General features: G+C 43.3%; 1 protein-coding gene across 1 annotated transcript in view; it reads right to left on the bottom strand.

Moving 5' to 3' along the window:
• GOLIM4 (golgi integral membrane protein 4) overlaps positions 1-14,601 on the bottom strand; it is an 88,913-nt gene extending 74,312 nt beyond the window's left edge. The window contains 1 exon segment of the mRNA XM_014588507.1: positions 14,401-14,601. Coding sequence (XP_014443993.1) covers positions 14,401-14,587 — 187 coding nt within the window. The 5' untranslated portion in view covers positions 14,588-14,601.
• Positions 14,602-14,607: the final 6 nt, after the last annotated feature.

Here is a 14,607-nt window from a genome sequence, read left to right as displayed (position 1 = left end):
TGATTCGAGTCTCGGTCCTGGTGGCTTGAAACTCATGCTGGGCACAGGTGTGTACATGCCCAAGATCCTGGGAGGAGAATGGAGAAGAAGGGATTACAGTGTGGCCATCCTCCCTGGAGAGTGATTTCTCACTTTCTCTCTCATCGTGTGTGGTGTGTGTGTGTGTGTGTGTGTGTGTGTGTGTGTGTCTGTCTCTGTCTCTCTCTCTGGTCAGCACATGCACCCTAAGGCAAAAACCTCTCCCAAAAATAAATAAATAAATAATATAATAACAATATGGTATGTTGCATTACTCCATAAGATACGGTTGTTTTGGGGAGCAAATTATATCATGACTATAAAGCAATCTGAAAAGTATAAATTTTTCATGAGCTTCTAAGACATGGCACCCACATCTGTAGTGGGTGTAGGAAGACAATCACTAATTCTGCAGAAATTCAACAGCGAGTTCTCACCAACAATAAAGGAACTCTCCATGACTCTTGACACGTTTTGACAAGATATTCTTGATCCACTTACTAATCCGATCTCTTACAGATAGATATGCAATACTATATTTTTGAAAGTAGAATAGAAGGTAATTAGAAAATGGAATTATTTATCTCATTTCTCTAATTATTACAATATGTAGAGGAGAGGGATCAGCAGATGGCGTCATGGTTATATTGCTAGGCTCCCACGCAGCTGACTATAGTTCAAGTCCCAGACTGACAGCTTGAACTCATGCCAGGTGTGTGTGCATGCGTGCCCAAAATGCTGAGAAAAGAATGGAGGAGAAGGATTATAGCATGGACACCCCTCCTGAGGGGTGACTTCTCCCTTCTGTCTCTCTGTCTCTGTCTCTCCAGAACGTTTTCTGTCTCTCTGTCTCTGTCTCTCCAGAACATGCATACACCCTACAGCAAAAAAATCTCTCTTAAAAAAACAAAGTTCAAGAGAATAAGGAATACTTAAAACTTGGAACTACAATTGTTCAGAAGACATTTAATTATATTTTCACAATATGCTCTTCTACTCAACTTCCAATTTTTTTAACATCAGAAAAGAATGTATGCAAAAAATTGCTATTTTTTAAAACTTGACTTGTGGGGTAAGGGTGAATGAAAAAGCTGAAATAATCAGCCATGCACCTAAATCAAAGCTAATTTTTTAAAGCCAGTAGAACTCTGGGAGAGGGGAAAGATTTCCTTTCAAATGAGGTGGTCTTCAACAGGGACTGCGGTCTGTGAAGTCAGAGAGCACATTCCGAATCTTGAAGCAGGTGGAAATACTGTCTGAACAGACACGCTGCACTGCTATCCCCTGGCCAACAAAATCCAGTCAGGACTTTGCAGGAGTGGGGAATTTCCACATATTGTCAGGGGGTCTTGAAACTCTCCAAAGACATAATACCATCCACTTGGGTACTTTCCTGGACAGCCTACTAGCTGGGTCTGCACTTGGGACAGTCATGTGGAATTTTAGCTCCTCCAGATCAGATGGCTTAAACGCCACATTAATTCCTTCTGAAGTGCCATCATTTCAAATGTCACTTCTTCCTAATAACACTTCAAATTTAATGGTAAATTGCGTTTGTTATATAATAATTTGCACAAAAGTAAAAAGTCCAATAATCCCAGAAACTAATTCAGAACAGTGTCCGGAGCACAGCCAGCGCTCAGTAAGTGGGAGCTGATGACTGGGTAACCACCATGTTGCCAGAGCCGACAGTGACAGTATTCAAGTGCATATTCTCACCTTCCTGCTGGCAGGCGGCTCCCAAGGCGGCCCCCAACCACCCCACCTTCGTGTACTCCCATCTCACAACCCCTTCCCTTGAGCGTGGGCCGAATTCGATGATTTCATTCTAATGAATGGAAACTGAAAGAAGCAATGAGAGATCACGTCGAAGATGAGGTTATTAGACCGTCTTCACTGTCACCGTGGGTGCTGACACTCCCTCTTGCTCTCTTGGCTCTCCTGCCCTGATGACAGCCAGCTGTCACACTGTGAGGTCCTGTCGCTAGGCCCCGAGGAGTGGGACTGGATGTGGGTCTTCTAAAGCCCGCCAACCACATGAATGAGCTCTGAAGCAGACGCTTCGATCCCAGTTTAGTTTTTCAGTTGTATACAGGGTCTCACTATGTGGCAATCTTCCTGTCCCAGCCTCCCAAGGGACTGGGACTGCAGGTATGCACCACCGCCACCAGCTTCTAGGGTGGGCCAGAAACTGCAGCTGAGTCTTCTGCCTGGTCTCATCATAGAGCAACGAACACGACTGCAGCTGGGTTCCCAGGCAAGTTACGAAATAACGAAGCCTTCTCGGCAGTTTGACTGCAACCTCATAAGACATCTGGAGTCCCCAGCTAGGCCCAGATCCCTTTCCCACAGAAACCGCTCAGATAGCGTTTCTTTATCTAAGACAAGTCAGCTTGGGGATGATCTGCTATGCCATCAGATAACTAACACTGAGTTTGGAAGTGGGTGTTGTCATGAAAATCTAGAGGTGGGAGGGGTTTAGGAATCAGTAGACCTTAAGCAGAATGTGGACTTTTCTCAGAAGAGTGATGGAAGGGCCTAAATGAAAGTGAGGAGAAGTTTATCAAAAACTAGCCTGTGTAGGGCAGAAGGTTTAGCAATACCCACACTTCCTTGCAGCTAGCACCTGCAATCACTCGCAGTTATGTGGAAGGAATTTTTAAAAAGCCATATGAACTGAGTCATCCAGTTAATATGGCTGGGTGGGCGGGCCAGCCACTGGTGTAATGGTAAAGGTGGCTGGATCACACAAGGCCAACTGCGTGGTTTGAGTCCTGGCAGCTTGAAAAACATGCCAGCAGTGTGTGTGCATGCCCAAAGTCCCAGGAGGAGAATAGAGTAGAAGGGATTTTGGTGTGACCGTCCCCCTGGGAGGTGCTTTTTTACTTTCTCTCTCTCTGTCTCTGTCTCTGTCTCTGTCTCTTTCCAGCAAGCATACGCACACTATAGCAAAATAAAAAATTCTAAAAATTGAAAAGCTGCCTGGTTTCTTTTTATGCTTTGTTTTTAATAGCTCAGAAGACACAGCTATTTTTATTAAGCCAACAATATTAAAACAAATACATGATCAGATCAGTGAAGCTGGGAAACACGTATGCTGATAATTCAGAAGACATTTTCATTTTTATATTATTTTCAAATTTGAAAATGGTTCATTAGTTCTTAAGTCACATGAACTTAAAAAGCACTTGCATTTATTTCTTTATATGAGTTCCCATCATTTGTAATGGTTTTCCTTTTTCCTTTTCATGGTTTTATATTGAATTGTGAAAAGAAAGAGAGAAATTGAGGGATGTGCTGTCAAACCAAAGGGGATAAAAATTGGTGGTTTTAAAAATTCTGTCTGTTTAGACAGCAAATAACGGTAACATTGTTTTAAAAGCTGCTAAGCAAAGATCAATCGCCGGGCACTACCAAGAAAACCTGGTCTAAAGGCAAAACTGGAGGTGCGGCTATAAACTCTTTGGTTAAGACTTTGGAAAGATCAAAAGTGGTACAAGTGTAGGACTCAGTCAGACCAAGGACCTCCCAAGAGTTTTACACATCCTCTCTGTAGGTCTCCATGAAATTTCAGGGCATTTCCTCTCCCTTATCTCAGCACAAGCCTGAAGTAGAGAATAATTTAACTCTAAGAACTATGCGAGCATGCTTTTGTCTAAGAGGGAAAAGTCCAAGAAGATTCACAGGAGACCCACGGAATGTTTCAGAAGGCTGTATCAGCAGAAATATTGCCAGTATGGGCTGAAACGGGACAAGGACAGGACTAAATAAGAAGAGGCCATGGATATGCAAAATTCTCCTAGCAAGAAGCTGGCTGAAAATCGAATCAGCTGCAAACACAACTACCTTTCTTCATAAACAAGGAGGGATGACTCAGAGACTGGAACCACGAACCCAGAGGGTAGAGTCAAAAGCCGTGAAGAATTATTCCCAGGCCATGCGACCTAATAAAGAAGCATTGGCCTACATGGATTTCAGAAATGCTACGGTCCAGTAACTCCTCCGCCCCTCAGACACGCTACCTTGTTTGAATAGCAATATCGAGATATCTGTCTTATCCCTCTACGTTGGTTGTGTTGAAGGCAGATCATTCAACTCTCTAGTTTCCCAGGTCTAACATGAAGAGACACTGCACCTGAAGAGTTACACTTCAGGAACTGCACTCAAAGGACCCTCTTCCACACCCGGATCAAATTTGAGTGACTTCTGGCATTTGAGGTGACGCTCACCTCTACAGTAAAGAAAACTTCTCTTTCCGGTTCTAGCGAAAGTATACATCAGTATAATGTAACTTATTTTACAGCATCCAAATCTTTAAATAGAATATAAAGATTTTTTAAAACCCCCTCTAAATATCTGTTAAAAGATTGAAATACCAATGCAGTAGCACACAAATCGTAGATTTATAGCATTAAATCCCACTAAGGTAAAATTTAGTAAACTGTTCTGTAATCAAATGATTACCAACTGCCAAATTTTATTCTATGTTTATCATACTTATTTTATAGCATCGTAACTATTGTCAAGACAGCACATGAGAAATGTAAAACCTCTCTTAATGATCTTATTTGGAGATTTTTTTGTTGTTGTTATAATAAAAATTCCAATTAAAGAAGGTATAGGGGCCAGCAGGTGGCATGGTAGTTAAAGTGCTGGATTCCCACATCATCGACCGTGGTTCAAGTCCCAGACCTGGGGATTTGACAATCATGCTAGCACATGTGCATGCGTGTCTAAAATCCCAGGAGGAAAATGGAGGGAAAGGGACTGCAGAGTGGCCTTGCTCCCTAGGGAGTGATTTCTCACTTTCCCTCTCACTAACCCTGTCTCATTCCAGTGAGCATATGCAATCTAGGGGGAAAAAAAGATGGAAAAAAATAAAATAAAGGTGTTATAAATGAGATGTGAGCCGGGAACAATGTTGACTCTCCTAAAATCATTATCTATGATCATTTTTTAAATTCACTTACTCCCAAAGGAAAGCAAATGTTCTATCCTTCAGGGTGACAGCACATCTTTCACTTTTCTATTCACTATCATATTGTGACAATTTATATCTGAAGTTAGAGCCAAGCAATATTTCTTTAAACATCATACTGTTACAGAGAGCAATTTATTTCATGCCAATGTCCCTCCAGGCTACAAGCCTATTTAGTGAAGCTTATTAGTGAAGGTCAATGACTGACATGTCTTCTATATAAGTTCTCGTGGGCCAATAAAAACAAAGAATACAATCAAGCTATTCAGGAGCCAGCAGATGGTACAGTGGTTAGGGCACTGGACTCCCACATGGCTGGCCATGGTTTGAGTCCCAGGTCCCATGGCTTGAAAATTCCAAGAAGAGAATGGGGGAGAAAGGACAGGTGTGTGGGCATTCCTACAGGGCGTGATTCCTCACTTTCTCTTTCCTTGTCTGTCTCTAGTGAGTGCACAAGCCCTGGGGCAAAAATCTTAAAAAAAAAAAAAAAAGTCATCCAGAAATACACAGTATTGTTTAAAACAGTATTGCCCATTTCTGCCAAACTGAGAAGAGGGTGCTGCTGGTCTCCAGGGGCAGCACGGAGCCGGGGAATGCCATCTTGCACTGGAAATCAGGATTTGTGGGCTCTGGGCTCAGCTTGAGACATGTGGTAAGCCATTCGGAATTCAGTCCATTAACTATAAAATTCGGTGCTAGAGTCCTCTTTGGCCAGCTAATGCATTCCTAAACTGCAGACATAGAAGTACCCCTCCCATGAGTTCTTACCACACCCAGGCAAAACCTGCACAGGTGCCAAATATTACCAAACATTCACTTTTCCCCCTAAAACAAACTTCTAAAAATTACATTTACACCACTACCTTGTACATTAAATGTGTAATTTTCATGGCATTCAAGGATGGTCATTAATGGCTTACTTAATTAAAAATTAAATACAATAAGACAATAAATAAACTTCTGGCTATCAGGTCATTGGCTGCCTAAAATTTGTTTTGTTTGGAAAGACAGATGGACAACCACATCTTGGAGGGAATGTCTAGTATCAAACTGAGAGTTTCTTCTTCAATTGTCAAGGAAGCACTAAATGGAAATTAGACGTCTTTCCGCATAGAGCTGATGTCAGGAAGCCCCTGCAGGCCACCTAAAATCAACTCCAGTATCAACCAAAACACTTTTCTCAACAGCAGGGAATGCCCTACACCTTTGAAATGCTACATCAAATAGTCACACCTGTTATTTCTCCCTTTAAATGTTATTTAAATCCTCATAGGAACCACTTAACCTACTTTCTCAAACTATTAATATCGTCATGAGAGATACTAAAATAATTTTGAGGGCAACGGTATAGCATGGAAAAAAAACACAGCTAAAAAGTCAGATTAGGTTTTTAAGCTTGGTTTCGTTAGAGCAGATCGTGACAGTGGCAAGTTAATTAACCTTTCTAAGCCTCAGATTGTTCATTCACAGGAAAGTGATAATGTCACTGCTCAATGACATAATGCATGTAATGTGCTTATTAGCATGGTACCTGGAATGAAAAGCACTCAGTAATTTTTTTGTGTATGAAATAATTTAACTTCTGCAAATAGATTTTTAATTCATTACAACAAAATAGCAAAATAAATTAATTCCCAAAATAATAGTGGCTGAAAGGGAAATCTACTTTTAATAAGAAAGTTATGTTTTTCACATATGTATAGGACCTTCACTTGCAAACAAAGCTACAAAACCCACAAAGCCCTTACTGGCAAACGTAGCTTAAACATTTTGTCCTCAGTGATAAAATAGCACTTAGTAGTCAAAATGAAAAAGAGCAACTCTTACTGCTATCATGTAAGTAAAGCATTTTCAGTTTTTTTTCTTCCTAAAAAAAGGGTAAAAAGGGTAGAAAAGATGGAATGAGAGGGTCTTAAATAAAAAAATATTTTAGCCCAGCTGGGCACATAGTTCTGAAACACACACACACACACACACACACACACACATACACAGGCACAACTAATAACACTGTTACCTACTGGATGCAGTAAAAGGTAAGCAAAATGTTAGGTCGTCAGAAAAGTCATGCATATTTTTCTGTGCAAAAAATGCATCATGACTTTTCCTACAACCTGACCTAACAGTATCCATGGAAGCCCCAGACTAAACCAGCAGGTAGTCCTGGTCACCTAGAAAGTGGTGGTGGTAGCCCTTCAGGGCACGAGCTGGTCACTTCGGATGTTTTGTTCCTAATTTGTCCGAGCTTGTCAGACAGACATCCCTAGATCCAATTCAAATGGAAACTGAAGTTCAGAGGTTACTGACCTACGGAAAGCCCCACGACCAACCGCAACTCCAGTATTCAAACCAGGTCTGGTCCCCAAAACCACCTTCCTGACCGTCACCTGCTGCCTTCTCTTCTGGACATAAAGGCAGGAACAGAACCTGGTTCAGTGCTCTGCAAAGCCATCAACTCCTCTGCCTTTCTGCCTGAGATTTCTCCTCCTTTACTTTCCAGCCCCACCATCTCTGTCAGTCATTTCTCCAACTAAATTCACATCTTCAGCCACCAAAATCTGTTCTTATGCCCGGGCCCTACAGGGAAACTGTCCTTGCCAAAACACGAAAGAATGAAAAATAAAAAATGCAAGGTGTCTGATGGACTTGGGATGTACACTAAAGGCCTCCGAACACGATCCCCCAGGGTATATTCAGGCACCAGGACTCTCATTTCAGAGCCGGCATGAACCACCTTGCAAGGATGACTAAGGCGGCCACGGGTGGGATCAGTTGGAGATTCTTGTGCAAATCATACATATGTAACAGAGTGATTCAGTGGGTCAGAGTTTCAAAAGGTATCTACCGTTCATCTTTTATTCACAGAATAATTTTGCATACAAATGAGATTCTTGTGCAAATCATACATATGTAACACAGTGCTTCAGTGGGTCAGAGTTTCAGAAGGTATCTACTGTTCATCTTTTATTCACAGAATAACTTTGCATACAAATAAAAAAGAACTGAACTTAAATGGAAGTTCTAAACGGTACAGAATTAAAAACAACTTGATAAACACCTTTAACACCTTTTTTTTTTTTTTAAAGTTTTTATTTTTGGTGGCTTGTTTATCAGAGATGCAGAGAGAGAGAGAGAAAGAAATCACCCATACTCCCCTCCCCCGAGGGGATGGCCACACTGCAATCCCCTCTTCTATTCTCTTGGGATTTGGGACAGAAAGAGAGAGAGAGAGAGAGAGAGAGACAGACAGACAGACAGACACACACACACACACACACACACACGCCTGGTGTGATTTTCAAGCCACCAGGTCCAAGACTTGAACCACAAAGTTGGCCATGTGGGATCCAGCACCTTAACCTCCAAGCCACCTGCTGGCCCTAAATATCTCCTTTTAATCATAATGTGTACTTCGGTGAAGACATTCATTTAGTAAGCAGTGTCTAGCTGAAGTTTATAAGTCCTAACTTACCCGCGGGGAGCCCCCAGGGTGCCTGCAATCGCATCTGATAACGGAGAAGGCTCAGAGGTGACTGACAGTGAACAGTGCAGGTACACACACCAAAGGGATGACTCATGTCCCAGACAAGACAAGGCAGGGCAGGGGATGTCTACACGACTCAGAACCACACTCAATTTGAAATGTATGAATTGTTGATTTCTGGAATTTTTCATGTAATATTTTTAGGCCATGGGCGACCACAAGAAACAGAACCCCTGCTAAGGGGGGTCGACTACACATCTACCACACAGTGCCCACGCGCACGTGTAAGTCGTGAACTTCTTTCTTGGATGTTTGCTTTCCCAGTAGTCAAATATGCAAGATGCGTGTTGCTGAGAATTGTACAGTAGTGAATGCTATTGGGCCACATGACAAACTGTTATGTGCTCTGTGATCCTAATAATATGAAAAACTATGTCATAGAGAATTAATAACTTGCCCAGGATCATAGAGCTAGTGAAAAAAAGGGCAGGAAATCAAAGCGAGTGCTCAGACCCTTCAGCCTACATCACTGGACTTCACTGCCCACAGTATAGGACCATATTCATGGGCAGGGAGCAAAAGTCATCGGTACAGACCTCCTACTTGGTGAGCTCTACTGTACGCCAGACACCAGGCCCTGGCGATGGAGGAGTAACATAACAAAGAGCCTGATCCTGGGATAGAGGAGACTTTTTAAAGCAAATTTAGTAACTACAATATGCTGTGTTCTTGTTTAGCCTGGTGGCCTATCTTAGGCCTTAGGAGAGCTTGATGCAAAGACAATCATTTAAATAACAAATATGACACTCAGAAGCCCCAAACTTTTTGATATTTAAATAGTTGTAATACAGTTACTAGAATAGGAGCATATAAAACATTATATAAATGTTTTCTTAATGGTTTCTGGTCATTATCAGGAGACCAAAAGCATTGCAATATTATAATAAGTTGTTTTGGGAATGTGAAGTTCCCTGTCTCCCTATCTTGATACTAAGCACCTTAAAAAAAAAAGAAAAAACTTAAGTAGCTATTTCTCTCTCCCAGATCTGACTGCACATGGTTATTGGCTTAGGAGTCACATCCTCACCTAATCTGATATGATCCAGAGGTGAGTTAATCAGTAACCTACCCCAACTCGACATTTAAATTTCAAGGAAGGTCTTTTCCTGAGTGAAGTATATTGGGTAGATGCCAGTTCACCTATTTTCCTCACCCAACTCGACATTTAAATTTCAAGGAAGGTCCTTTTTCCTGAGTGAAGTATATTGGGTGGATGCCAGTTCACCTATTTTCCTCCAAGTTCATTTAGATATAGTAAAAGGAACTGGCTAACAATAAAAACAAATTGTGCTGAGACCAGCAGACACCATAATGGCCACGTCACTGGACTCCCATGTAATTGACTGTGGTTCCAGTTCCAGACAATGTGGCTTGGCAGGTGTGTGTGTGTGTGTGTGTGTGTGTGTGTGTGTGCCCAAAATCCCCAGGGGAGAATGGAAGAGAAGGGAATGGGGCATGCTCATGCCCCCTTAGGGGTGATTTCTTGCTCTCTCTCTCTCTCTTTCTCTCTCTCTCCAGCGAGTGCATGCACCCTATAGCAAAAATCTTTCTAAAACAAAAACAAATTGTGCCGATTTCAAAAGTTTACCCATGATACACCTGGAAAGAGATGAACTGTCTTACCTCTGATTATAACAAGAGCTAATCATGAATACACAGTACCTACCATGTGCCGAATATGCACTAAGAGTTCTACAGGCATTATCTCGCTTGGTTCTAACAAGAGATCATTCAAATCCCCATTTACAAATCAGAAAAATAAGGGCCAGCAGATGGCATGGAGGTTAAGGTGGCTGGATCCCACATGGCCAACTGAGCAGTCTGAGCTCAGGAAGTGACAGCTTGACAAGCACGTTGGGTACGTGTGTGCACATGCTCGAAATCCCAAGAGGAGCGTAGAGAAGGGACTGCAGCTCGGCCAATCCCCTTGGGGGATTACTTCTCCCTCCCTCTCTGTCTTTCTCTAGTGAATACAGGCACCCTACAGCAAAACTAAAAAAGTGCCCAAATACATACCAAAAAAAACAATTGCAGAACTAGACATTGAATCATAGTCTAGAAACCAGTCTGCTTATAATCACATGCTTGGGATAAAAATAAAATAATTCAAATGTCCTTCAGGCCAACCAAGTAAACTATACATTAACTGGCTCCATTTTAAGATTATAGAGCTGTGGTTCTCAACCTTGGCTGCAGATGGACTCACCTAGGAAGCTCTAAAGACTACTGAGGCCTGGGACCAGCAGATGTCATAATGGCTATGTCACTGAACTCCCATGTAGTCAACCATGGTTTACGTTCCAGATCCAGCGGCTTAAACTCACGCTGGGCGCATGTGCGTATGTGCCCAAGATCCCAAGAAGAGAATGGAGGATAAGAGATTGCGGCGTGGCCATCCCTCCTGGGGGGGGGGGTGATTTCTCGCTTTCTGTCTCTCTGTCTCTGTCTTTCTGGCAAGTGCACATGCCCTATAGCAAAAACTTCTCCAAAAAGAAAAGACTATTGAGGCCTGAGTTCAACTGCCTAGACTGTGATTTAATTGGGTTGGGAGGCTTCCAGGTGATTCCAAGGGGCAGTTGGACCAAGAGACACCTCCTTTAGACACAGAGATCACAGCGTGGCTCATGTGAAAGCAGATTAATTTTTTTTTCATTTCTTCTTTATTCATGATAAACCATTTGCAAGTGAGAAAAACAGAGGACTAACCTCCACATTGGGGGTCTGGTCACGTGGCCATCCCCTCCCTCCAGAGCTCCAGCCCATTGGTTCATGGGCACTGGCATGTGTGCTTGGTGTGTTTAAGGCTGACCAGGACCAGGGATTCAAACTGCAGCCACCATGACAGATCTGGATTTTCCTGAGCAGTGCATGACTGCTGGACTATGGAGCCAGCCCTAAAAACACTTTAAAGCTTAATTACACACCGTGGTGGCCAAAGGCTGTCACTGCCTCTACCACCAGAAAGTATATGACCTCTGCTTCACTCCACAGTATAATTAAGGTGCTAGTGTAGAAGGTACTTCCATGGATGACAGATGGATAGACAGACAGGCATAGGCGTCATTTTTAGTGGAGAGGGAGGCTGCCTAGAACTTTCTCCATGTCACTTTCCACTGTCTATTTATGGGAATATTTTATAACAACATGCAGTTGGGGTTAGAAGTAACCTACTTTCAATTAATCTCTGAAGTATAACCCATTCTTAAACTGAAGATGACCTAAATGCTCATGTAACAAATGTATACCATTACATTATAGGCTGACTTATTAATATTTATTTTTTCAGAGAGGTTTTTGCTATAGGGCGCATGCGCTTGCCAGAAAGACAGAGAGAGACATAGAGACAGAAAGTGAGAAATCACACACCCCCCCCCAGGGGGGATGGCCAGGCCGCAATTCCTTCTCCTCCATTTTCCTCTCGGGATCTTGGGCACACATGCACATGTGTCGGGCATGAGTTTAAGCCACCGGATCCAGGACTCGAACCATGGTCGACTACATAGGGGTCCAGTGACATAGCCATTACACCAACCGCTGGTCCCAATACAGGCCCACTTTTTAAAAAGAAAGCCTCTCTTAATTAGCTCTGATTTCAACCCAGTACAAAACAATAGATTCCACCTAACTAAACAAATCTGAAGACTGGGTCATCTAAATCCCTAAAAACCCATCTACATGGGTGAGAAAGTACTCCTGAGTAATATGTCATTGGAAAAGAGGAGGGAAAACTGCATACCATCAGAAAATGTTCATTAAATGGCCTGCAGATGTCAAATCCAAAATAAATGCTATAAAAGTCAACAGTAAATCCCTTAAAAAAAAAAAAAGAAAGAAACTTTAGCCTACTTGTGAAGTAACTCTACATGCGCAACCACACTGTAAGTGTTGTAGCACCACAATTCAAGAGGAGATGACAGAGGAGTAAATTAAGAAATGAACCTTAGGTCCAGTCGTTCAAACTAGGTATAACATTTTCATCTGTGGTTGCCAAGCAAACCTTGTACATTTTCTAATGATACCGTATGACCATTTACCACCTCTCCCCCCTGCCACACCAAAAGAAGACAAATAAAAGCGAAAGGAAAATGACATTTTCAAACCAGAACACTGCAAATAAAAGCCAAGATTCAAAACCAGGGGCCTCAGTCAATGAGGTCTAGCAATGGCAGTTGAGGCAAAGGAGCTACTTGAGCAAAATATTTTGGTGTTGCTTTATTAGGTTTTCAAAAAGCAAAGCCTAAGCAAGCAGACAAAGTGCCTGGGATTCATTTCCTCACCACGGTTTAGGATGATGTTGCTGTGGTGGTTGTGTAAACATGAACTGACTGCTCTCCTGAGAGGCAGACACTGGGCAGTACAGAGGAAGCCATGGTGAAGACACATGGGCAGACCCTTGTCTTCAAGGGAGTTTAGTTCAGGGGTAAACCGAGAGGCCAAGGCACCTGCCTCATTTAACCCAACATACAGACCCCGTCCAGCCACGTGTGTGAACAGTCCTGGTATTGCACGTTCCCAAGCTCTTCCCTTAGTCTGTCCTGAACTTTGCAGGGAAGCTGCTGAGGTCTTCTAAGTAAATAACCAACAATAACTCATGGGTAAATTTTAACAAATGTAAAGAAAACGTTTTGAAGCCTCAGAGTACACAAAAACAAGTTTTCCCCTTGAACCTATCCTGGCCACATAATTTCACTGCCTGTGGCTATGCAGTTCCAGTAAGCTAAAAATACTTTCTTTCTTTCCCAGTTGGGAAAAGCAAATAAGACCAAGCAATCAGCTGTGTATCATTTTCTCTCATCTTACATTTTTTACTAGAAAACACTCAGAAAAGCTCGAGCAACAAAAAGGCATGTGTTTTCTATTTGTATACATATAGGCAGACAGAGACACCCCTCCAGCTTGTATCTGCCTAGTAATAGGAAACAAACCATGCTGGCATTATCAGCAGACTGTCAACATTTCACTACTTGCAGCTTTTTACTATTACTTTTGGGCTAGTTTAACCACAAGCACAACTAAAAGCTTTCAAAATAATGTGTATAGGATGACGCCGAGTTAACGAGACCACAGGGTACTCACTGTGCAGTCCTGGATCATTTATGTTTTTGAAATTCATGTTAAGTAACATTCTGAAACAGGATACACAGTTTAAGTCTTTCCAGGGGTCTTGCTCAAGTTGTAAACGTCGCGTCTGACAAAGTTTAACACTGTTTCTCCTCCGACTTCCCAAGGCAAGGTACGAGACAAACTCAGCCCTTCTCTGGGATAACTAAGAGCCTGCACGGTGAGTGCAGACTTTCCCAACACGTCCAACACCACGAACGTCACCCTACTCAACTCACAGAGTAAGAAGCGAGGAGACCTAGATTAATTCGACTGGGGCATTAGATTGAACTGCTGGGTCATAGCTTAATTTTTCCTTGAAAAACAACACAGTTTGAGAAATCCCCGCCAAACTCCCATGTCCAGCTGAAAGTCAGCTGGAAAGCAAATGCCTAGAACGCACGGAACCCTGCTCTCAGTGGGTGGGTGGGAGCAGCAGGAGGCTAACTTGCCTGCCCTGCCCGACTGCGGCCGGCCTCTGACAGTGCTTGGGCACAGACTCTGCACCGCCCACCAGGCGCCCGGCCCGGCACCCGCTGCGGCTATGGATTTCAAACGTAACCGCTGGAAGGAGGTGGGAGGATGGGGATGTCATCCTCCCTGTCACTCGGGGTCAGGCACCCTGCACCGCTCTCTCCTGAAGTCCCTGAAGGTCAAAGGTGGCACCCGCAGGGCCAACGGCTCCCCAGAGCCACTTCTGCAGCCGGGGCGAGGGCGGCGGCGCAGGGCAAAGTTGGCCGCGGCCGCGCGTCCAGCGTACCTTGGAGCTGGGCGGAGAGGGACTCCTGGTGCTGCTGGTACTTGAGCGCCACCGCCTCGGCTTTCCGCAGCTGGGTCTGCAGCTCGTAGTAGAGCATCGCGCCGTAGAGAAAGCCGAACACCACGGTCAGCAGCAGCAGCGTCTGGAAGATCCGCTTCTGCTTTCGGGAGCACATCCCGTTTCCCATCGTCCCGCCTGGACGCCGCG

This window comes from Tupaia chinensis, unplaced genomic scaffold (assembly GCF_000334495.1).
Source record: "Tupaia chinensis unplaced genomic scaffold, TupChi_1.0 Scaffold000281_1, whole genome shotgun sequence".
In the NCBI taxonomy this organism is placed as follows: Eukaryota; Metazoa; Chordata; class Mammalia; order Scandentia; family Tupaiidae; genus Tupaia; species Tupaia belangeri.
The sequence above is the reverse complement of the archived record's forward strand: the minus strand, read 5'-3'. Positions and strand labels throughout refer to the sequence as shown.